The sequence below is a fragment of the Nelumbo lutea genome, chromosome 5, assembly GCF_056320005.1.
Source record: "Nelumbo lutea isolate HS-2025 chromosome 5, American lotus-T2T, whole genome shotgun sequence".
Classification (NCBI taxonomy): Eukaryota; Viridiplantae; Streptophyta; class Magnoliopsida; order Proteales; family Nelumbonaceae; genus Nelumbo; species Nelumbo lutea.
The window spans coordinates 23,258,253-23,284,544 of record NC_142688.1 but is presented as its reverse complement, the minus strand read 5'-3'; the positions used below and the strand labels follow the sequence as shown (position 1 = coordinate 23,284,544).

Here is a 26,292-nt window from a genome sequence, read left to right as displayed (position 1 = left end):
ACAATTACAATCTTTTTTTTTTTTAATAATAAATATTTATACTTGACTTGAATGACAGAAGATGGGGTTACTGTGTCGCCTTCGCAGATGGTTCATGAATGAGAGAGAGAGAGAGAGAGAGAGGGGATCCAAGCGGACAATTCCGTAAAACAAATTTCTTTTTGGCACACGCGAGAGTATGACACTTCCTTCGCCTTTGCAGCGAACAGTTGGAAACTGCAATACAGATAGTGATATCTGTGAGTCTGTGTTAAATCTGCCCTCTCTGCGGTGTTTATGAGACCGTCAATGTCCATCCAAACTTGAGTCACTTGACTAATACCATACCACAAGAGAAAAACAAAAAATAATGCAAAGAAATCAGACTTTTGTCTTGTGTTGTGATAGAATAATCAATAAGCTGCCCCCTCTCCCCAGCTGCCACTTTGAACCATTGGATTGGTGTCAGATTGCTTTCTTTGCCAATTCAGAGTGAGGTAAGCATGTCGCACTGCACGGAGATACCAATTGATGGCAGAAACATCACCCTCTCCTGCCCTCTCTATAACTATAAACTATCATCTTGTTTCTCCTTTCCCTTCCCCCCCCCCCCCCTTTTTCCTTTTATCTTTTGTAATAATATCATTTTATAACGATTAAGGTTCAATAATCTAATAAAGTTTAATTAACAAAAGTAATTCCGATGCTTTCATATTTCCTTAGACAGAGTCGACCTCTTCTAAATTAAATATCAACGGCGAGTTCAAATCCAGACCATTTGATGAGTCCAAAAATCCCAAAAAAAAATAAAACTGATTAGCCACGTGTTGATTGTAGGTAATACTGGGTCCCACCGCCCAAATTTCTGAGTCAAACATATTTACTTATGTCAGACATATTATTCTGTCATTGCTAACACCGTGCGGCCGTCTCGCCTCCTCCATGCGCACTTGCCCAGCAATTAATAATTATAAAGAGAAAAGGGGGAGTGATTTGGGCACATCCCATTTTTTATAAACCGAGCATATGCGTTATGTGATTTCCTGACGCATGAAAAAGAAGCAGGGAGCAGGGGTGTGCCGTGTGCATGTGCAACCTTCAAAAGAGAAACACAGGTTTTCTCTACCTTTCCATTTTCTTTCAAATCAAACAAACTAATTAAGGGAATATGTGGAAATCTCTCGCCTCCCTAGGCTCTTTCACTTTCAGTGCAGCTGAAGGAGTATACTCTCGTACGAGGAAGCGTGGAGCGTCAATGGCAGCAGGTTCGACGTCCATGGAAACGGAGGGAGGGAAGTAAACAGTAAACACCGGTCAGACGTCAGAAAGGGAAAATTCGACCGTTTGGGAAATGCGAAAAAAAAAGAAGAAAAGAGAGGTGAATTCAATTGAATGGGTTGATCAGTTCTGACTTGAAACAGTATGATCATCCCTGGCATGTCTCTTAATGATGGTGGTCAGATGTTTGTTTATTCATTCATTTCTCCGGCTGTTTTTGCCTTTGCTTCCTGCGTCCTGCATCCTGCCTCCTGCCTCCTCCCATTCGTCCACTCGCACGGACAATTCATTCATCCATGAGACGACGATTATGATTCCTTTCGTCCACCTCACATGCGCTCCATCACCATTCACCAACCCTCCTCCTGATTATTGATTCCTTTCGTCCGTTCTTTGGAGACGACGACGTGGCAACTGCTAGAGTTGGTTCGAGAGAGAGAATTTTCCAAACAGTGGATTCTATTTCTAGAGGCAATGAGTGATGAAAACAACCAACTGAATGAGTGCGTTTCCATCAAATCATCGCCCAGCTACTAACTAATAATGAACATGTAGCAATAGGTCCCACAGCACAGCAAGCAGACCACACGATTCTTCCATCTGATGGCATAAATAGAAATAGCTTATAGCTACCCCTTTTGTCCCATTAATGAATGAGTCGTAAACACAATAATGTCACCCATTTTATATACACATACACGTTGATGATCATGATACCCAAAAACCCACAAACAAAAAGGAGATAAAAATACAATAAGATCATCAACATAACATAATTATTATTTTGTATAGAAGCCAAATTGCACTGCCTGTAGTCTGTATTCTATAGAGATTAGAGTTATAGACTATAGAGAAAACTGCAATATTTACCGAATCCAGAACAGCTGGATGCCTGGATCCTTTGCATCATCGATCTGCTTTTTTTTTTTTTTAATAAATGAAAATAACTAAGGAATTAATGTGAGCCTAGTGATTTTGTGTATCAGTTGCGACTATCCACTTGGAATGTTGTGCGATGCATACAAATGAAATACTAACCATTAAGTTATAATAAATTAGGTGATTTAAAACGGTGTGTCTGTTCATACCTAGATGGGGCATCGATTAATTAAATAAATCATTATCAATACATTCATTATACACGAAGCCTCAATTAATCAAGCATGAAGTTAAGTACTGAGATGCAGAGAGAGAGAGAAAGGGGTAACGTAAACGGTGGCACTTTCCACCTGGCCAATCCCCTCCTTTTCTCATAAAACGGTGTCAATATGCTCGTGTCATCGCTGCCTACGACAGTGAGAAAGCTGGACCATCTATACAAGAATCCAAGACAATTTGGCTTTTCTTTATTATTATTATTTTAATGATATCTATACATTCATAGAATTAAACACGGACCCTTTCAATCATATCTTATTTCCATTGTTTTACTCCATCGACTTGTTATCATACAACTTTTGTTTATATTTCCAACTTGACCACATATTTACTTATTTATTTTTGCTGCAACAAACCCCACCGCATATGATAATACGCATCTAGTAATAGTCATGACTAGCTGAGAGCTGGTATATGTTCACGAGACTATAGTCACCTAAAAAAATTTCTACAGTGGCCATCAAATTCAAGAGACAAGCTCAATGCATTTGCATGGACATGGGCTACCTCACACCATGTTAGAGCCTTGCCTCGCTATCATGCTTATATAGTGTACGAAATTTGATGATGGCTTACATTGTCACCCAGACCCAATGCTCAGATGTTGTTGGCATGCATGGACATCGGTATGATAGAGCATGTATATAATTAAAGGGCATGTTTGGTGTATTCTTCCATATGGTCTTTTGGCTGTTTATAATTTGGATGCGAGATGTTCATTTTGGGCTGATTTCGAAAAGATCTAAAAAAGTTTTTTTTGCTTCTTTTGCATTTTATTCTTATGTAAAAAGACAGGGAAGACGTACAAAAAGACGTGAAACTGTCAAACTAATTTCAAACTGTTCATATCTTCATGCAAAAACCAAATACATCCTTTGACTGTCAGAACTACCAAAAGATCTTTTTAGAAAGACACACCAAATGAGCCTATAATTACTGACGTGCCCTAACTATTTAACCCACTCAACACCAATTCATCAGAATTGATCCCAAGGATAAGTTTGGGAATAATGCAAAAGTTATGGATTTTAATTTGGACTCTTCCAAATTATGTAATTGGAAGGATTTATTTAATCAATTGTCGAATGGGATTGCATTAGGGTATATAGGTTTCTAGTAGAGTCAGACTCTTCCAAACCAAGCTAAACGACACCATTCGGTAGTGGGGGCTAGAGTTTCCTTGTGGGCTTTGTACAATTTAGTTTGAACGTGACGTTTGGATATAATATAATCACACGGGCAATCAAATCTTAATTAATTGCTTGTTTGTATGAAATAAAATAAGGCGGCAGTCACCTAATGATGGTAGACCCTAACCAACCAATTTTCCCGATTAAATTAAGGAGGTGGGAATCAGTTATTTGGATACTAGTATCACACTGACCAACCAATTCATGTTATTTTACTTAGCTCAAAAGCCTCGTGAGCATGTTCCCCCACCCAAGTGTTGATCATTCAACTCATCCTCTCTATTGGTCCCAAAAGTTGAAAATCATCCATGTTGAGGTACATTTAATTATATAAAAATCATATAAACTTAATGTTGATTTTGTCAATTTCAAAGGTGCCAATCATGTCTCACAATGACTCAAGTTATTTATATATATATATATATATATATATCAAATCAAAATGGGTGTACGCCTTTTATAATAATTTCAACAAGCGATACCACAAAATATTAATTCCCTTCTCCGGATCTCAAAGAACAGACCCAAATGGGTACGGTACCTTTTCTGGGACTGTGCATCATACTATATTACATATGACAAGAATGGGTTAAGTAATCATTCCATTAATTCAAACTCGTTTAAACAAAATATTATATATGTACTACCATGGTTGGGCGCTTCATTTCCGTCTCCCAAACCCATAGGAAAATCCTTGGTGCTCACTTTACGGCAAATACTATCAATGCCCAACTGAAGTGATTTTTCTTCAACTCCCCCCCCCCCCCCCCCTCTCTCTCTCTCTCTCTCTCTCTCCTTCCTGTTATGTGATTATTACTTCTGCTTTTGGTGAGGGAAGGTGTGATCAAACCAGTGGCAAATCGTTGTCCCACTAACGACTGACTTGGGACTTGGGTATATCACAAGATCTAAGCAACATTACTGAAGTTGTAGACATGACAAAATAGCTATTTTAAGTTTCTAAGGGACATCAATATTTCATTAATTAGACCACAACTTCTAATTGTTGCAAAATGCAGATGAGAGAGATCTAGAAAAATTAAATCAAACTAATTTTTTTCTTAATTTGTCATAAAACTAAAATTAATTCCAAAGTAAACCTTAAAGGAGGATTAAGCAGAGAGGTGGGTAAGAATCCTACAGGTGTGGGTAGGAGATCCGAATAAATGAACTGTCCCCGTTTAATAGCCACGTGTGCCCAATTGTTGCCAGTCTTAGTTAAAATAATGGAAATTGACACAAAAACCCACAAATTATATCACAATAAGGTGCACTTTATGCAAATTAAATTGATGTACCACCTATTTGAATGGTTGTACAACCACAAAAGTTTTGATAACTCATCTACCCACCATGCCAGTTACCAACACAAATACACTTAATTATGGGCGCTCTCTTTCTCTCTCTCTCCTTTATACTCCTCTCCTCTCAAAGTTTCGCTGCTGGTGGGGTAGTTTGACTCAGGTCAGTAAATTGTGCTCTGGGTTTTCTTTAGGAATCAGACCACCACATCCTTCTCAATTGGGTCGCTTTCCCCCTAGAAGGTACCTTAAAATCGAACCAACATTCTCATTGTATTCTTCTTCCTTCCTTCATCTACAAAAAAATAATAATTTTTTTTTCATATCAACCCGCCCAATTTTTCTTCATCTCACTTTTTTTTCTTTACTTTTTAATGTCTAAGTGTTTATTGGGATATAAAAGCTCAAAATTAGAAAAATGAAGGAAGGGGTGAATAAATTTCTTTCTTTCTCATATTTCATCCATGAAAAAGAAAATTTCATCATCGTATTTCAACCAATAAAGGTGGATTTGGATTTGGAGAATTGGGTTGAAATTTTGGATGGTGAAGGCCCCTGCAGTTTTGGCTATGCTATGCTCCCTGTAGATAACGACATTGAAATTATTAAGGTAGGACAGCTTTGAATTATAGAGGAAATTAAAGAAATGCTGACATGGAGGTGGTCCTCTGTTCTCATAATGAGTACACGTGGAAGGTTCCGGCAGAGGGTGGGCACAGCCACGTGGGAGGTGTGGTCCAAATGAAACCACTAGTAAACCTGTAGTAGTGCCAGGCTGTTGGGCCGGAGTACGGAGTAAATTTATTTATTGGTAAATCAAGGAGAGGACGGGGCCCAAAAGGGTGGGGGGGGGGGGGGGGTTTGGTTTATGCAGCCATGGAATGGGACGTGATATTTACAGAGTACATAGTGTTTGAAACTTGGGGATGATGGGCCTCTTCTTGGTTGGGCTGGTCGTCCAACTTGTTTCTCGTAACGTCCATCTCACCTTTGGCTCCATTCGGCTTGGCTCCACTGCCCTCTTCCTTTTGGTTCACCTTCCCGTCTATCTCAATTCTCATGCATGGCAGAGCATCAGCATGCTCTCCAATCCATATCATATATTAGACACTGTAAATACGGACCCAGGATGGTACCCAAAAAAAAAAAAGTGATGTACCTGTACCTGTAGTAATAACTAATAATAATAATAGACCAAGTCTACCTCTACCATACCATCAAATTTGTTACGACTTATGAGAATCTCATCGGGACAACTTTCACCGAAAAGACTCCATGTGGACGGTCCACTTCCAATAATGGCTCTCTGTGTATGTTCTCGCCGTAGACCGTCTAAGAAAAGCATGACAAAAAGATTGGATCTGGATGATTCAAAATTCAAATGCAGATCCAATAGAGGACCCGATTTTTAGATCCATATTCGGCATGAGAACTTATGAAATGCAATCCATGCGTTGCATTATGTCATGCTCTGTTTCCACGGTTCGAGCATGGGGCTGGACCCCAATACCCAATTCTAATTTCTAAACTAGACACGGAGGAGATCTGATCTTACCTACTTGAATCCGAACTTATTTGAAAACGGACCCTCGTTGTTCAAAGAATCCAGATTTGGAAAAGACAGATGAGGATCTGATATATGAGAAGTAGGATATCTAAAGGATGGCCCAGATAATTGGAAGGCAACCCTAATAATTGAGTTTTTTTTTTTTTTTTTTTTGAGGTAAACACCATAATAATAAATTAATAATAATAATAATTGACAAAATGGTAGCTCTAATCGGGGTTCGCTCGCTTGTCCTTGTGATGACAGGAAGCAATGGCGGATTAATAATCTCCACTCTCCAGTCCTATTTAGTAGTTCAACAGGCTAACAGAGGGAGAGACTCGGACAGTAAGACTCGGTGCTTCAAACAAGATTTCACTCATGTCCATGTTTACAGGTCAGGATCAGTAACTAGATAGTAATAGTCGGTCGGATTCTTTGTCATAAACATTGGTCTAGATTCTAGAAAATTGGGTTCACATGCCTAGTTACAGGTGTTCACATTTAGGCAATGCGTGCTACGTTAGTTCATACAGTGACCGCCCACCAAGTGTTTGATCTATTTGTTTAACTTCTGTTTTTTTGTTTTTTTGGTTGTAAATTTATTATATTTGTTCAACTGAAGCCAACCCGCTAATCTTCTATCGGAACTGGAAGATATTGGTCTACAGTTACACCACCTGAGCCTGATTCATGGGCGTAAGTCTACGGGGCTGACACGGTGTAACCATGTTTGGCCCCAGTATTCCGAATGGAAGTGTGGACAATTCCATGCTCGCCTTTTAACTTGACAACCTAAGGCAGCTATCTGTTGAAGTTGGGAAAAACTTTGGCTGTTTGAAAAAACCAGCTTGAGCTGTTTGGGCCTTTGAGGGCTTTTTGCACATGGCACGTAACCCCATTTAGTCCCTTGTTTTTTTTTTTTTTTAATTAAAGACATCTATGCCAATGCATAGAAGTTACTGTGAGCAGCAAATCTCAATTCACTCTTTCACCCTACATTCATGCCATTGCAATGTATCATGCACATGAAACTCCAAAACAACCAGCCCCCAGTCGAGGTAAGATGAATTACCATGCCAAGTTCATTCTCCTGGGCAGTAGGGCCTTCAATCCTGGGTTAAAACATCCCTAAGACCAAATAACTAAAGCGGGTCCACCAGCGAACTCGGGCTGAAATTTGGACTTGTTAATTAAACAGCTCCAGCCCAACAATTCTTGTATAAGGACCCCAAATCAAGTCCCTGCTCCCCATCCTAACAGCGGCAGACTGGGCTGTGGTATCTATATTGGATAAGCATTGTCCACCTGTGAATCAGATGTTTCGGGTGTCCCTAATTTATGAAAAGCTGTACCATGTACCCAGTAGAAATCAACTTTGGTAGGTGACAAGACTAAATAAGCTGAGCTTAGTAATTCTTTATGAAAAATCCAAATGTGGTAGCTTCCCTGTTCTAAACTTCAGGCCTGAAAATCCAACCCTATTATACAGGATCTGAAACAGGCCCTTGTTCCGATGGACCAGTTCTTGTCTGATTTTGGGACCCAACAATAATAGAATAAGATAACCCCTATCTCTTAGATTTGTCGATTTGTTACATGTAATCTTTTGATTCTTTTAATTTCAAGCATGTGTGTGAGTGTGAACTAGATATTTGACAAAAAAAAAAAATTAAAGAAGTCTCGTGATAGAGACAAAATGATGAGACAGGATTTGTATAGCCCCCAATAGTTGGGATTTGGCTATGTTTTTTTGTTGTTGACTGGACCGAGCTAAATTAAGCCTGGACTTTTCATTCGCCACATTTACTATCCACCATATTAATCCAGTTAGTTTGGATAAATGTTAAAATGAAAGCAAATGACAAAATCAGTTAACTAACTCGATGGTCAAGTGATATCATGACTTTTATTACCATGAGCTTGGGCTCAAAGCAAGTTCAGTTTCAAGGCCGATTCATAAAATTGGATTAGGTAGGGTAAATCTCTAGTCTAAGTCAATTCTAAAAATTTGAAATCAGACCCTATCTTGTAACAGATCAGATAGGGTCAGTTCAAGGCTAGTTTGAGATTAGTTCCATTCAGTTCTAAGTAGAATCTACTCATTTTGCTCACCTCTAGTGTATTTATACACTGCCACAAAAGGCACCAATTAAGAGTTGGGTCATAGGGCTTTTTTTTATTTTTTTATTGGACTATTTCTTCAAATGGACAATCTGATGGAGGAAACATCAATTTGGCATTTCCCCCAATACTACATGTTTATGTTTCTTAGTAGAAACGTTGTACAACTGTTTCTTCAAATGGACAGCTGATGGAAGAAAAATCAATTTGGCGTTTCCCCAACACCCCCTGGATTATGTTTCTAGTAGAAAGTTGTATGACTGTTTTAACTCAAAACAATCTCAGCCTAACAGATATTCGATGTTTAAACTTAAAATGCTTAGGTGGTGCTTACGTAACAGTGTTTCAAGTAGAAACATCACCATAAACGTCTTATCCATCATTAGGCATTTGTAAAATATTAGAATGCCTTTGTCATATTTCAGTAAAAAATTTTGCTCTTTACCCATTTACTATGACTAAGAAGGATAGTCATGATTTTAGACCATTAAACTCATGCCTCAAAGATCAATCGAACAATCTTGAAAATTTTTTATTGATGCGCAATGGTTTCAAAGTAATGTACCATCATATATATATATATATATATATATAGATATATAAATATAGATATGATATATCAAATAACACTCAAAATTTCGGCAACTAAATGGGATCTAAATATCAGTCAAGTTATTCCAACCATTCAAATTAAATTATGAACCAATATTTCATTTAATTTGGTCAATAAAGATGTATCCTGTCAACTAAAAGATTTAGTTCAGCAAAGTGATTTTCTAAAATCAATGAATTAATCTCAATCATTCAAGTGATGAATCAAAATTTCATATAATTTGAGCCATCCATTCAATGTAATGAATGAACATCAACCCAAAATTATAGGCCATTAAAGTGGTCTCTTAAAGGGGGAAAAACTGATCTTAGCCATCCAGGCACCATTCAGATAAAGGCACAGGCCAATTTCTTAAAGTATCTTAAGTCTTAGGAAATTGTTTAAATCTACCTTTATTATTTATATATTGTCTTAAAATGCCTTTAAGTTTTCTGACAATTGACATTATCAATAAAGACTAACAGATAAAAATAAAATGTTAAATTTACTCTTTATTGTTCATCAAACTTTCAAAATAAAATTTAACCGATAAAAATTTTCAATAACCATAAGATAGCTCTAATCTAGGTCCATTAGAAGGATGAAGAGAAACAACTTTCTTTTTGAATCAATGTCCCACCCACTTGCAGAACCGTCACCAGTAGCTGAAAGTCAAGGTCGTCTGTAACATTGGCTTCTCACCATTCCATTTTCTTAAAACCCTCTCTTCTTCATTCAAATCAAATGTGGTGCATCCACAGAAAAATAGGTCCTCTGTCGTTTGCATGTCCCGGGCCTCTCCTTTTCCACTTTAATACTAGAAATCCCCTTATATTATTTGTAATGAATTTTTCATGAGTTAAATGCACCAAGAAAACCATTCAGACTTGAGCTAAAGACGGAACAGAGATTGATGGAACAGTTTAATCTTTTAGATGAAAAGGTGGCCATTCAAAAATATATATTATTTGTAATGCTTGTATATGGGATGGGTTGTAGGGAGCATCATATACATGTCAATGCCACTACTAACGAGAATACTAACAAAACTTACCGCAATCCTTATCCATGGCTTTAGGGGACTTTAATTTTTTGAGAGAAAACCAAATTGGAAGGCAAGATGTTATTCTCCTCGGCGAGGATGGACCAAATAGGAATCCAAACACCACCGGTTAAATTGTCGGAGACATTGAAGAAGCAATGGTAATCGCTATGGTGGAAGAGGGAGACGGTAATCTCTTCATCCATGTCAAGGACACTGAATACAGATTTCTCATTCTAGATAGGGTTCAGGGCTTTATTCACGAGTATGGTCCGGGACTTATACCTGCCAACCCAAAGCTTGACATAAAAGCCCTCCATCGCTCCAAAGAGAGTAAAAACGAATACTGAGGCACTGCAATATTCTTTTTTTTTTAACATTCATTTTGAGTACAATACTACAATAAAAGACTCCACCGCTATGCAGTATTATGGGCCATGTGGGAAGAAAGGAATGTATGCATTTTCTAGAACAAGGAAATTCCCTTTGAGATAAAGATGGAGATGGATATGAAATGGACTTAGAAGGGTATTTTAGAAATTTTAAAATAATTTTCAGTCATGTGATGTCACATGTAAACATAGTAGGCTAGAAAGATAACAGTTAGAGAGGTTTTAGACAATTGTCAGAAAACTTAAGAGTATGTTAAGATAATATATAACAGTATGATAGAGTCATTAGTCAATTTCCTAAACCATAGAGATAATTTAAGAATTTTTTCCTAAAATTAAATAATAATAATAATAATAACAATAACAATAACAACAACAACAACCAAAGACCTGAACCATCAAAAATGACCTCCAAAGAATAATTAATTAATTTGAACCATCCAAATTATGTATGGAGATTTCAACTAATTAATTAATTAGAATATATGATTTATTGCATTAACCAAAATTAGACATTACCTAGTGTGGATTTTCTGCTTTAAAAGTATAAAAACGATATGTTAGGATTAGGTAAATTTTTCTTAACACCATCAAGGGGTTAGACATGATATGAAGGGAATAAATGTTGCAAAAGTAAATTCAATGTGGAATTTAAGGCTTGGTTTAATGTATGTTGGACGAAAGGTGAATATGTATCTAGTACATTTGCTTCTAAAAACACAATGAAAAAAAAATGATGTATTTATATGTAATGTGTAAAATGTAATTAAAAATATGCGCTTTCTCTCTCTCTCTCTCTTTCTATTACCTTTTACTTTGATCTTATATTATGAAATGTCATTAATTTCAAAGTTAATAGTTTATAATTTGACTAATTCATACTATATACCATTTCGTTTCAAATTGGAATCATATTTTAATTTTTAAAACATTGTATTTCCGTGCTTTAATTGTCTAAAAATGTTTATAAACTGTAGTCATACTTTCCCTTAATAAAACCCTTGTATTATTTTATTATGACTTAGGTTGTGTTTAGTACCATTGCCACTTCTATTTGCAACTTTTAGGTTGGTTAAAACAAATTTTTGAGAAAATGTCTTCCCACATCATACTAAATAACCACTTTCAGCATTAGATTGGGTGTTGACATTTACAGTAGAAACACCAAACGCAATGGTGGCAAATGTTGTATTAATAACCCAAAGCACTTGTGATAGCAAAAAATATATTCTCACTAAATTTATATTGACAAAACTAAAATGTTGCAACTTGCAAGTAGAAGTGACAATCATACCAAACGCAACCTTAGACAATTCTTATTCCTTTTTGTCTGTATCCGTAACTTAAAAATGTAATTAAATTGGGGATATATAAAGAAAATTAGGGGAAATTGATAGTCACTTCTAGGTTCTATCTTTTAAAATATATAGAGAAACAAACAAGTAGTGCTTGGGGAATCACCCATTGTCTATCATGGCCAAGTGGCGGATCAGAAACCACTTATGTTGTGATGCTGATACCCACTCCATATCTCATATTGATGATCATTCTCTCAAAAGTCCACCTATAAATTTGGTCCAAATAGGAGATGATGGGTACAACATAAAAAATTTTGTAAACTTTTGTTTGCAAAACTTTAATGGGAAGAAAATATTGGGTGAGAAGTAGCTAAAGGGAAGTGATGAAGGAAGATTTGGCCCGAACAAATAGGCGACACGTGGCAGAAACAATAGCTCGGCAAAAGGGGCCAAGCCTAAGGCGTGAACAAGGGGGCACCAGCGGACCGAACTTCCTACGGGGGGCACGAACTCACCCTTGGCCCAAAACCAGAGTAATCCGAACTGGCCAACTTTGTAACAGCTCGGGATACACCTCGCCAAACTGACCAACCTTGTAACAGCTCGGGATATACCTCGCCGAACTGGCCACCTTGTAACAGTTCGGGATACACCTCGTCGAACTGGCCAACCTTGTAACAGTTCGGGATACACCTCGCCGAACTGACCTGCCCTATAGATACCTCCGAGCTCAAGACTTCGCCTCGCTCAGTACTCCGCATCACCTTCTGGGCACCAAAACCAAACAAGTCGTACCATGCCTGACACTGAGGAAGTCCGTGCCCGAGAGTGCCGCACCTGACTGACTTGGGATCTGATGTTTGGCGGCCGCACTCTAAACGGCCACCTGCCACCGCCACTGACACCGCCATCTCCAGTTAGAGAGACGGTTAGGTAGTGACGGTTCTGTCCCAGCAGAAAGGACGACGGCCGAATTGACAAGCACAAGGGTAATCATACCCGACCTGACAAGGGCCGAATTGACAAGCACAAGGCTCACACCGTCATCGTCCTGACTGACAAACCTCTGAGACAAGTTTTACTCAAACCCGAGGTTTCCGATCGACTAACGAAATGAGCCATCGAACTCAGCGAGTACGACCTCCAGTACAAAACAAGAACCGCTATTAAGGCCCAAGCTTTGGCAGATTTTATCATCGAGTGCACTTTCAGCCACAAAGCCCCACAGGTCGAGCCCGAGGTCCCCAGTTCGGGCGAACCCGGAGCTCCTGATCCAATAGAGTCCGAACCCCGCAAAGTAACAGCTAGTGTGGCATCTCTCCTGGTCAGGCGAAACGCGAACTGGGATGAGGAGCTCTAGATCCTTCACATGGATGGTTCCTCGAACCGGCAAGGCAGCGGAGCTGGAATAGTCTTATGCGGCCCGGGCGGCACAAAATTAGAATACGCACTACGCTTTAAGTTCGCGACATCCAACAACGAGGCAGAGTACGAAGCACTGATAGCTGGGCTGGACCTAGCGCAAAAGGTAAAGGCAAAACACTTGGTCATCTACAGCGATTCCCAGCTCGTTGTCAACCAAGTTACAGGCAAGTATGAAGCACGCGAGCTCTCCATGATCGCATATTTGGCCAAAGTAAAAGAAGCCATGCTCAACTTCCAGTCACATTTCATCAGGCAAATCCCGAGGTCAGAGAAAACTGAGGCCGACGCTCTGTCTCGGTTAGCCAACACAAGTCACAACAACATGAGAACTGTTTACATAGAGGACTTACCTCGACCTAGTATTCTCAGGGGGACAGAGGAGGTCGCTCCCGTCTTGGAAGCAGAACCAAGCTGGATCGACCCACTCGCGAGCTTCTTGATAGATGGAACCCTCCCTGCAGAACGCAATGCGGCCAAAAGGGTGCAGCGCCAGGCATCCAAATACGTCATAATAGACAAACGGTTATACCGACGGTCCTACACGCTCCCCTACTTGCGTTGCCTACGACTTGTCGAAGCTGAGTTCGTACTTCACGACACTCATGAAGGCCTGTGCGGCGGAAACTTGGGGGGCAGAGCACTCGCCCAAAAAGCACTTCGACAAGGATACTACTAGCCAACGATGAAGGCAGAAGCTGTCGAGCTCGTCAGAAAATGCAACAAGTGTCAAAAGCATGCCAATATCCACCATCAACCTGCCTCCGACCTCAAATACCTCGCCAGCCCGTGGCCCTTTGCACAATGGGGCATCGACCTCCTGGGGCCATTCCCACCAGCAACAGGTGGAAGAAAATTTCTAGTTGTTGCAGTAGATTACTTTACAATGTGGATAGAAGCCGAACCTCTGGCAACTGTTACGGCTCGAAACATATAGAACTTCTTTTGGAAGAACATAGTATGTCGCTTTGGGTTACCTCGGGTACTAATCTCCGACAACGGCAAGCAGTTCGAGGATATCAAGTTCCAAGAGTGGTGCCAGAACATGGGGATTCGGCAAAACTTCACATCAGTCGCGCACCCGCAGGCAAACGGTCAGATGGAAGTAATGAACAGGGCCGTCCTGCGCGGATTGAAAGCACGTCTGGATCGAGCTAAGGGATTGTGGGCCGAAGAGCTACCAAGTGTCTTATGGGCTCACCGAACTACAGAAAAAACTACCACGGGAGAAACCCCCTTCAACCTCACCTACGGCACTAAAGCAGTGATCCCGGCAGAAATCGAAGTACCAACATTGCGACTAGAAACATACGACGATCGTACGAACAGAGACGAGTTACGTACCAACCTTGACCTATTGGACGAGGTAAGGGACCTCGCGCACATCCGAACAGCGGTATACTAGCAGCAGGTAGCTCGCTACTACAATACCAGAGTAAAGCAACAAAGCTTCCGAGTCGGCGACCTGGTCCTTCGTAAGATTATGGTGCCCGAACCCGGCGTGGGCAAACTTGGACCAAACTAAGAAGGGCCCTATAAAGTAAAAAGAGCGCTCGGGGGGCATACGAACTCGAAACCTTGGAAGGCAAACAAGTACCTCGAGCGTGGAACATCGTGAACTTAAGGCGATACTACCTATAAACCGCCAAGCGAAGTGGACGAAATCAGGTCCTATGGACCACGATGCAGAGCCAAGAGGAACCTCGGCGTAAACAAGCAAAGAAGTCGAGCATATTATCAGCTCGGCAAAAAATCAGTTCGCTGCAAAAAAGCCTTCACGGCAAAACAGGTCGCGGAAGTATAATAACCTGGACAAAGTGGCATCGACAAAGAATCAGTTCGGGGAAAAGGAACACTTGGGCAAAAAGATATCTATTCCGTTGCAAGAAACAGGAGCACATTGGCCATCAGAAGGGACTTACAAAAAAAAATGATACATGCCCGGAGCTACTTCTTCGCCATCAGAAGGCACTTCAACAACACCCGAAGGCCCTGCCTCTCCTTTAGAGTCCGGCTCGCCATCGGCAGCATTGGCCATCTCCTGAGTTATACGCGAAGTGGATATGGCACTAACATCGAGGTCGGGGTACGTATTCCGGATCATCCACCTGCTCAATTTGAACCCCCTCCTGTAAGAATCCACCATCAGATCGTCAAAACGCAGAGAGGCAATGTAGTCTTCAACTGCCTTCTTCTTGGCGTCTTCAATGCCTTGGGAAAAAATCTGTGTTCTCTCCCTGATGTCCTCTTGAAGATATTCGACTTGATGCTGCAAATCCAACTTCAAGTCCGCCATATGCTTGACAACTACCCCCATGGCCTCGGTGTCACGCTGAGACCTTGCCTGCCTGGCCATCGCAACGCGAGTAGCCTCTTCGGCAGCATAAGCGGCCGCCTCAGCAGCCCGGATATTTGCCTCTACAGCACGGAAAGCTTCTTCAGCAGCATAAGCGGCAGCCTCAGCAGCTTGCGCCTGTTGCGAGCTCCTCTCCACTTGGGCCGCTAAGGCATGAATTAAAGAATTCACCTACCAAAAGAAACAAGTGAGCAATAACAGCAAAAGCGACAGAAAATGAAAAAGGCCGACGGAATCTAACTTACCACCATAGCATGTGTTATGGCGCGGCAGGCGACCTGATTCAAGGGAAGATCGGTCCACGCCGCGATCTCCTCAAGGAAAGTAACCTCCCTACTCTTTGGAAGAGCATAGTTCGGCGTCAACACGCTCCTGAACTCCCCTTGAGCTCTCGAGCCCGAGGGCCCATCCCGCGTATGAGCGGACCCAGAGTGAGCAGGAGCACTTGAGTATGCAGGAGCGCCCGTATGAGTGGTCTCAGCATAAGGTGCCCCGGCAGTTTCGTGCATCGGCGGAGTCACCTCGGGCTCCCTGGGCAGATCCTCCAGCGTGTGGTTTGGAACTTGGGGCTCCTCATCCAGGGCAGCTCGGTACGAGTTCGCTTGGCGACCCGCTTCCTCCTCTTCATACCTTGGAACAGACGCCCCCCACGAGTTCTCTCCGCGTCCATCACACCTATAGAAATGAGTTCGACATCAGAAAAAATGAAAAGAACAAAGCAAGCAAGAAACCGCATAGCTAGAAACCTACCCGAACTCAGGCCGGCCGCAATAAGCTTGGCCTCCGTTAAGTAGTAATGGCACTTTAAACCTTGTCGTGCCCATTGCCATAGGCCCTTCACCGTCTCTTTATCAAGAGTCACGCCTAAATCAGGAGCGGCCTCACCCCACTTGGTCTGAAAGGGCCATCCTTGTGCACTTCGCACGCCGAAGTAGTCCCGCTTCCACGCCGGGACCTTATTAGGAAGATCGTGCAGAAGCTTAAAACCCAGGCGAGAAGAAAGGTAATATGCCCATCTTCCCCCAGGAAGAGAATCCATCTGTCTCTTAAGCATCAAGATAGAGGAGAATATCTCTAAGTCCAAGGGGAAGTTCTGCTCGCAAAAAAGGGAAACTGTCCCCACCAGGTTTCGAATCGAGTTCGGATGATGTTGGCCAATGGTGACACCGAAGTGGTTTATGACTTCGACGAGAAGGGGGTGGAAAGGAAGTCGCAACCCCGCAGCGAGCTGCTCTCGAAAAATCACGATCTCATCAGGACCGTGTTCTCAAGGAAAGCTACCCGAAGCAATAAAATATGTATACCCCCCAGGAAGGTTGTAAGACATAAGTATGGATTGAAGCCCCTCAAGCGTCATGGTCGAGGGACCAAACCTGTCTAGCGTCCGACCTTGGCGGGAGGTAGACGCCAAACTGCCCGAAGCGGCTCGGCCTACTGGTTCATAGTCCTCGAGTTCCACCTTAGGATCACTGAGGCAGTCGGGGGACACGGCTCGGTTGGTAGAACCTACGTCGGCCCTACTTGAAGAATCGTCTGAGCTATCAAAGCTAGACATTGGGGAAAAGGTGGATTAAGGAAAGTACTCACCGGAAGAAAGTTTGAAGGCTCCAGAGACTGGAACAAGCCAAAGAACCTTGAAGGCTATATAACCAGCCTTGACGCGAGCTGGAAAAACTTGGACGCGAGCTGAAAAGTTGGACGCGAGCTCAGTAGACAAACTGCAGAAGTGACAAATCGACTGGGGTCCCCCACTATTTATAGCTACAGTAACCAAGAATCGACCGTGCAGATCGAAGATGATCCGACGGCCCACGTTTTCGCTGACCGCACGTCCCATAAGGTCGAGACGTGATTGGCGCACATCTTTCCGAAAAAAGTGAAACGTCAGCACACGTCTTTTTGAAACCGACGTCACTTCAACACGCGTCTTTCCGAAACTGATGCGCCGCACGTCTCCCTGACAGTCGCCCGCACACGTACAGCAGTGGTACGCCTTTTTGAATGACCCGTTGTCACGTCCCAGCGGCGCGAATTTTTGAAATTTAAAACGTGCGCTGTCACAACCATTAGCATTCATGAATAGGCACGTTTCCATCCTTCTCGGAAACCGAAGAACCCTGGCAAAAGCAACTCGCGCAGTCAAGATTCGAAGGACGGGACAAATTCACCTACTACCTCGCGAAAGTCCCCGCACCATGGCAAGACCCTTGGCGCGAAGAGTGGGGGGCAATTGATGAAGGAAGATTTGGCCCGACCTCACTGTTATGCGACACGTGGCAGAAACAACAGCTTGGCAAAAGGGGCCAAGCCTAAGGCGTGAACAAGGGGACACCAGCGGACCGAACTCCCTACGGGGGTCCCGAACTCACACTTGGCCCAAAACCAGAGTAATTCGAACTCGCCAACTTTGTAACAGCTCGGGATACACCTCGCCGAACTGACCAACCTTGTAATAGCTCGGGATATACCTCGCCGAACTGGCCACCTTGTAACAGTTCGGGATACACCTCGCTGAACTGGCCAACCTTGTAACAGTTCGGGATACACCTCGTCGAACTGACCTGCCCTATAGATACCTCCGAGCTCAAGACTTCGCCTCGCTCAGCACTCTGCATCACCTTCTGGGCACCAAAACCAAACAAGTCGTACCATGCCTGACACTGAGGAAGTCCGTGCCCGAGGGCGCCGCACCTGACTGACTTGGGATCTGACGTTTGGCGTCCGCACTCTAAACGGCCACCTGCCACCGCCACTGACACCGCCATCTCCAGTTAGAGAGATGGTTAGGCAGTGACGATTCTGTCCCAGCAGAAAGGACGACGGCCGAATTGACAAGCACAAGGGTAATCATACCCGACCTGACAAGGGCCTCAGAGCAAGTGCACGAAGTGATTATAAGAGCCCCCTGCCCCCAACAAACGAGGTATGCAATTATCTTGCTTTTGAAGGATTCTAACTTGAGCTTCGGAGCCGCTACACCGGGTTCCCCCCCGGAGCTTCCTCATCTCCTCCGTTTCAGGTTCCCTGCTACCCCGTTCAGAAGCAAGGTCGTGGACAGCTAAGACCGGCCGGATCGCGCTCGATCAGGAAGGGATAGATTGACCTGAAATTTTAGGGAAAGGGATATTTGAGATTGAGACCTGATCTTCGATGCCAATAGTTTGGATTGGCGGGCACTTGGCAACCTTCGGCAACGTTGGCCCGTGGGTGGCTCAGGCTCACCCATGAGCGATGCTCTCTTCCAAACTGCATGAGCAATAATTGTTTTGCTCATGGGATAGCTTCACCAATGATTTGACGTGACTGATCAAAACTGAAGGTTGGAACCGCACATCATCCATAACAATTTCAACAAACAGAAATTGTTGGGTAACAAACAAGTTGCTAACAGTAGTGTGAATTTACCTGAAGCCATCGGAGAAGGTGGCCCTCTCTGAAACTCATAGTAGTTTAACAGACGAAACTAATAAATATTTGATAATAAAAAGTTAAACAGTACCTAAGATACAGTCCGTGAAGGCCAACTTGTGTTGGTGGGGTCTTTCATTCGAACTCAAGAACATCTACTTTGACCACACATGAAAACAAAAGCTTGAAAACAACTTCAAAAACAGAACAAGAACTAGTACCAGCTGAGCGGCGGTCTTTTGCTTTCCTCTTCATCTTTTCCTTCGCCTTAACCCACTTCTTCGTTTTGTCTGCAACGGTTTCATTCTTGCAGAAAGTGTAACTTCTGAGGTATCTCTGCCTGCTTATAAAGCTATCGTGGACGCTTCGTCTTCCAGAAGAAGAGTTTTGCTCATTCATGCTAATAAGTTTCAAAAACTCTGCATCTGCTTGAGGCCATTGATAGAGCTTCATGAAACTTATTTTAATGGGGGGTTGGGCGTCGTCTAAACAGCCTGCAGCACAGCTTGAGTTCATCTCTATCTCCGTCTCTCTGTGTCTCCCCTTCTTTCTCTCCCCGGGTACACCGTTAGAAGGAAGCCATGACTCAGACTCCAGCTCCTAGCAGAGCAAGAAGAGCTGCTCAAGCTTTGAATGGGATTCTTGCTTGAATATAAAGACAAATTGCACTCCATAAAAGTGAACCAGGGAAACCAGACGTACTCGGAAACGACAAAAGTACATTACAGAGTTAGAGTTTTATGTATTATTTATTAACTTATATATATATATTAAAAACCAAATATATTTTTTTAAGTGTCTCAATTTTCTAAGGGATAAACACGTTAAAACAAACTCAGAAATTTTAATAAGCGTGATCACTCCCTTGTGTAGGATAATAATATATACAGTTTTCCTATAATTAAATCACCTAATAAACGAGTTTAACAAAATCACAAAAAATGTAAAAGGTAAAATATTAAGTAAAGACAGTAGCATTGATATAGCAAATCAATTACAATTGTTGTTGTTATTAATAAATTAAATTAAACTTTCTTTGGTTATACCTAATAAGAAAACCAGGACAAAAGCAACGTGGAATAAGACAAGCAAACTTGTGAATGGGGGACAAAGTTGTATACATTCTCGATGCAGAATCAGAAATGAGAAATTCGGTAGAGCCTGATTTTAGTATATATGCAACTTGGGTGCGGGGGATGTAGATAAAAAAAACAAGTGAAAATTTTTTCAAATATTATAATTTTCTTCTTCAACTTGGATGGCAGAGAATCTTTGGCACTTTCTATGGTTTTGTCTGATTGTGGTGTTCGGTACCTTTACAAGCAGCTTTTGTCTCTTTTTATTTTATACAAGTCCTTGATTGCCTGTTATTTTCTGAAGCGCATAGAATTGCATATATGGTACACGTTCTAAGATTTTTAGGACTGTAATTGGCATTCGATCTCATCCTGCGAATTCGAATTTGAATTTGATCCATTAAGGCCTAAGCTGATGATTCAAATTAAATTCGAAGAGTTGAACAATGATTCAAAATAGGAGGTCAGTACTGTCTTTCCGATGACATCTTGTGAAGACACGTCTACATACCATCGATATCCTCCGAGGCTTCAACCTCCATTAATCGATGGCATTTCTTGTTTTCATGTACTGTTGAAGCTGTCATCAGTGATATGACAAAACATTTTTCTTCCCGTCCCATCAACATCTCATCTTACTTTTAAACGCTTTTTATCACGTAAAATATGAAAAAAAAACCTAAAGTTTCTGATAATCATAAAAATCTCCCTTCTATGATTGATACATTAATATTTTTTAAATAACTATTTTACCCTTTTATGAGGAACAATTAATTAGAGGAAAAGAATATCCCCTAACTTTGCACTCAATTAAAATTGCTCCAAAAAAAAAATGAATCGCAATTTTGGAATTTAACCAAAACCATTTGGTAAGAATACAAAATTTATCATTACAAAACTAGTCATCTTTGAATTTTCATTAACCATGTTTTTTTGTATTTACACTCTTTCCAAACGGATCCCAAGTCTCAACTACTAAAATTCTACACCAATAAGAAAAGAAGACATCAAAAGAGTCTAACACTCAAAAATAATAAGATAGTAGAGCCCCATTGACAAATTTCTCTTCTTCTTTTTTTTTTTTTTTTTTGAAGGCCGGGGAGGTGAAATCCAATGATAAATGCTCAGGTTACAAGGTAATTAACAAGAAAAATAAAAGCAACACCAAGTAATTGACCAAACAGCACAGGTGAACAAAAGATAAGTAATGCTAAGCACTGGGAGAGGGAACAGACACACCGGAAGACATAAAACACCCAAAAAAGGAGAAGACAACTTTTTCCAGCAGTGATAGAACTGATCAGTCAAACTCCCGTATGAATGAAACATAAAAGCTCCAGAAGCCGGTAGCATACAGGGTTTAAGATGAGACAGACCAAGCAGGTCCTCCATCAAAAAAACAAACCACGAAAAATAAGGAAGAGAACATCCCATGAATTAATGGCCAAAACAAAGAGCATGAGATCTAATGGCCATCGCACGAGGTGTGAAGAGCTTAAAGCTGAAATCAAGCACACTCTCCAACACCATCACGTCGATCGAAGCTATATATAGATGAGGCCGGGGACCATGAATTTGAAGAAGATGAGTTGAATCCCAAGAACCAAGTGGTTAATACGGAGTCGGAGACTAAAGGTAAAGGTGACGGGGAATAGAGAACGAAGGAGGGGACAATGCTGAGGAGATGGAAGGAGAGGATGATGTCGCCATGGAGGAAGGAGAAGGTGAAAGAAGAAATGGAGAATTTATGAGCAGTAGATGCTACGGATGCAGTCCTTGTCTTCTCTCAAAGTAGCCTAGATCTCACCTCTAGCTGATAAGAGAAGAATGATTTTCAAGGCCTCTACTCTACAGATGGAGTGGGAACTTTTGAGATGAACCTTCACCATGGTCAAATCCTAGCATGGAACGTTCCGGGTATGGGTAGCCGGGTTCGGCGTAGACATATAAAGCCTTTTGGGTTAGATTGCATAGTCCTAAATCCTAATTTTTTTTCTTTTTTCTTTTTTTTTTTTTTGTGTGTGTGTGTGAAACACGTGTTAACCCAACAAGAAGTAAAGCAAAATTATCAAGATGTTTAATTTTGATAAGCATTATGTTGTGGACCCGATAAGTTATGCGGGTGGACTGTGCTTACGTTGGAATAGTAAAGATATTAACGAAAGTATCATTTTAGCTAATGACATGCTTGCATCACGGACACATCGAATAAAGTAGAACAAATACCAATATGAGTTGCATTGAACAAGTGTCATCTTTCGGTCAATAGAATCGTAGGATTCTTTTAGGACGGAACCGGTATTACTGGTTTTTGAAAAACTGGTAATTGAAACTGAATCTAAATCAGTTTAAATATATATAAAATATTATATTTTAATTAATAATAAAATCGTAGGATTCTTTTAGGACTGAACCGGTATTACTGGTTTTTGAAAAACTGGTAATTGAAACTGAATTGAAACCAGTTTAAATATATATAAAATGTTATATTTTAATTAATAAATAATATATCATATATTGTAAAGATATATATATTTATATATAATGTATATTTATTAATTTATAATATATAAAAATATATATAATATATAATATATATAAATATATATAAAATATATGTATATCAGTCGGTTCGGTTTTTCAGTTTTTTTTCTTTTGCTCACCCCTAGTCATCTAGCATGACGGGTCCGTGATTGAACCTGTATATGGGTTGGGTTTGGTTTGGGCTTTGCCTATGTATTAATAGAATATATTTAGGGTCAAGCTCGAGCCCGAGCCTAGCGCTCATATAAAACCTGAAGCCTAGGCCCAAGATCGAGTCTGGCCAGAAATTTGAAAATAAATTTCTTTTTCTTTTTTATTTAATAAAAATGATTTATTTATATTAAAAACCCTCAAAACTCAAAAACAATAAAAGATCTCACTATTACTTGAAGAAAGAGAAAAGAAACAAAGAAAAAATATTTTATATATTAAGCAAAATATGTTTTTAATTATTTAATATACATAATCAACCTGATCCAAAAAAGGTCAAACCTAGTGTTTTAGGCCCGAACCTAACCCGACAGACCTAAAATAATGTCTAAACCCAACTTAGACCAGGCCAGTCTATCAAACTACCTGACCCATGAACAGGTCTATCCGTGGTGTCTCACTGGAGACTTCAATGCGTATAAGGCCAAAAATGATAAAAGCCATGGAACTTTTAATAGGACACAAAGCTATGAGATTTCAAAACAACATTAATAACTGCAGATGAAAGCAAGAGGAATTAAAGTTACCTGAAAGTTAAAAATAAATTGGAAGGATGGAGGGGTAGAACTCTATCAAGAGGGGGAAGACTTGTCTTGCTAAAAGCATTGGAAATATAACCCAATACCAAATGAGTATATTCCAATTCCCCAAACAAATGATAAGGGAAATGGGATAAACTCCAACATTAATTCCTATGGGGGAACAAAAAGGATAAAATCCTCATTGCCTAGAAAAATGGCAAATCGTTACCAGACTCCAAAAAATTGGTGGGAATTTGGAATGTAGTAATAATACTAACATAATGAAGTTAGATTGGAGGATATTACTAGATTTCCTACATGTAAATATTTAAAAAATATAAATTTCCTACATGTAAGAGTAAAGAAGAAATGCTCTTGCGCTGGACCCGGCCGCATAGGTGTTTACAACCAAATAAAGAAAAAAAAAAAAAGTTTGATGTGGCAAATAGGAAATGGTAGGAGGTGCAAGTTATGGAAAGACAAATGGGTGGATAAACTACCCTATAGATACCATAAATAATACCCAAAATACAATTGATATTGGGGAGGATGCAACATTAATAAGGGGGCATTCTTTTTCTGGATTTTAATTTTTAAGATACCAAAGTATTTATTCCAGTAATAATATAAGATGGTAAATAGGAAACTTTAATTACTAAATATGACTTGCTGAAAATTATTGAGTTTGGTAATTTATTCATTTAACTCGATCCAGTTTCCAACAAACCCTGGTTTATATGTTATATTAATCATTAACTAATATATTATTAATATTAGTGATTTTATAATCACTAAGACCCTCAAAGAACACTCACCGCGATGAACTTGCAACACACTACCACCTCTGTGATGAACTTGCAATACATGAAGCAAAACCGTGATAAACCCATGGTCCACCAAGCCTAGTCAGCACCCGAACCTAAAGAAACCCACAGGGACCCGTCCAAAGGACCCAAGCCCACCTGAGCGTGCGATGAAGATACACCCGCTACAACATGCGATGAACTTATAGCCCGCGAGCCCACTCTTGACGACGAGTTAGAAGGGACAGCAAGCCGAGCACATGGTGAGGCCCACGTGTGCCCAGACACACACGAACCCACGGCAGCAAAGAATCCTACAGGCTGCCACATGGAATCGGCAAAGTACCAACCATCAAATGATGATGTCACCATTGTCACATAAGATTAGTTATGATGCGCAAAAAGGTAGTAGCACACGTGAGTAATGAGGGATCTCGAGGATAAGGAAAGCCAATCCCTAAGAAGATCCTCATGAAACACGTGGAGATACCCTAGTAATGAATCCAATAATTAACAGCGAATCAAATATTCCCTTCCCTAATACGGAGCAAATATCTTCATCTCTTACCTTTTAGGATCTTGGGATCTCCTCCATAAATAAGAATCATTCTCGTATCAAAGGTCATCCGATCCTGAGCAACCTATCACCTAGCACCCCACAACACACTCTGAGTTCTCCCCATCTTCCCTGCATCCTCAACCCAAGAAAGGTCCTCGCTTCCCTGTTCATAAGACCCTTCTCTATCTTTCAAAGAGACCGCTCTTTACCCTATCCTTACCCTGCCTACACTAATTATATAACTTTGTAAATAGGAAATTTTAATTTATAGAAATTACTTGCTGAAAATTATTGATTTTGTCACTTTAATTCCATGAAGTGTGTCTAAATTAATTATTGAAATAAATGATTATTGACAAATTAATAATTAATTAAATTATTAATTAATATAAACTTTATAATTAAAAACTATTGATAAATTTTCATTGGAAAATTTAATTCAATAAATATAAATTTATTTCATTTTAGATTTATATTATTTTTTATATTATCACTAATTTTTTAGCAAAAAGTAGTTATTGATATTTTCAGTAATTTTGTTCAAATTATTAATAAAAAATATCGCTTCTGGTAATTTAATTTAGTGAAAGTTATATTATAAAACTTTGAATTATTCAAATAAATAATTGGAAGTTTTAATAATTCCCATAAGTATTGGATAGTACATTTATAATTACCATACTTATTGGAACTATATATATTTATGGGTTTGGGGGACGATTCCTGGGTAGAAATGGCAATGGGTGTGTTTGGAGGGTAAGGATCATACTCCTTGTCCCGACCCCAAGTTTTAAATAATAATAATTAAAAACTTAATTAAGTAAATAAAGCAATTATAACAATTTAAATACTTAACAATAACAAATTAAGTAAATCTATTATATATATATTGTCAAGTTAGAGCCCTTCCCTTTCAAACAAGTGGCATCCTATTAAATCAAGAAATATGATTCAAAAAGTTGGTATTTTCACTCCTAACATTCTCAATAGACAGTTATTTATTAGCTTAACGCATGTTTATTCATAAAATTTAATTAAACATGTGGCATCCTAAAATTTAATTAAACAACATCCCATAAGTATGCTCATCCACTCCTAAAAAACAGTACCTTTAGTCACAAACAAATTTTAATTTTAATTTTAATTAAGAGCCTTACGGTTCAAAAACTGATTGTGCATTAGAGTTATGTAAATTACCAAAATTTAGTGTAATTAGAAAATCTATTATAACCACAATATCAGTAATTAAATACTGATAAGAATGTAAGAAAATAATCCTCACCGTTACTAATTAAAAACAATATTAATCTTTAATTAAATAATTAAATAAATATTACATTTTGATTAATCTTTAAATTTTCACAGTAAATATTTTAATTATAATAATTATTATGATAATAAAATCATAAATTAAATACTTAATAATTACAATAATAATTAATTAACTAAATATTATAATACAAATTAAATAATCTTTAAAAAACAAAGGAATA

General features: G+C 39.9%; 1 protein-coding gene across 4 annotated transcripts; it reads right to left on the bottom strand.

Moving 5' to 3' along the window:
* Positions 1-9,654: 9,654 nt before the first annotated feature.
* On the bottom strand, positions 9,655-19,759 carry LOC148850992 (uncharacterized). Of its 4 annotated transcripts, XM_088947724.1 has the most exons (3): positions 19,308-19,745; positions 15,924-16,353; positions 11,210-15,849 (listed from the first exon to the last, which is right to left on the bottom strand). In XM_088947724.1, exons 2-3 carry the CDS (start codon positions 16,185-16,187, stop codon positions 15,241-15,243), a joined length of 873 nt encoding a protein of 290 aa, XP_088803850.1. In that variant the 5' UTR covers positions 16,188-16,353; positions 19,308-19,745; the 3' UTR covers positions 11,210-15,240. The 4 variants fall into 4 exon arrangements, 1 of the variants encoding a protein (XP_088803850.1); XR_016099923.1 differs by lacking the exons at positions 11,210-15,849; positions 15,924-16,353 and adding an exon at positions 9,655-10,495 and having other exon boundaries at positions 19,308-19,759; XR_016099921.1 differs by lacking the exons at positions 11,210-15,849; positions 15,924-16,353 and adding an exon at positions 9,655-9,996 and having other exon boundaries at positions 19,308-19,759.
* Between the last annotated feature and the right edge of the window lie 6,533 nt (positions 19,760-26,292).

What these genes read in the sequence shown, in the direction of transcription:
- LOC148850992 (XM_088947724.1), bottom strand. Translation starts at nt 16,187, where the DNA reads ATGCACGAAACTGCCGGGGCACCTTATGCTGAGACCACTCATACGGGC. An exon ending in CCATAACACATGCTATGGTG is followed by an intron (nt 15,850 to 15,923) that starts GTAAGTTAGATT and finishes TTCTTTTGGTAG; the next exon opens with GTGAATTCTTTAATTCATGC.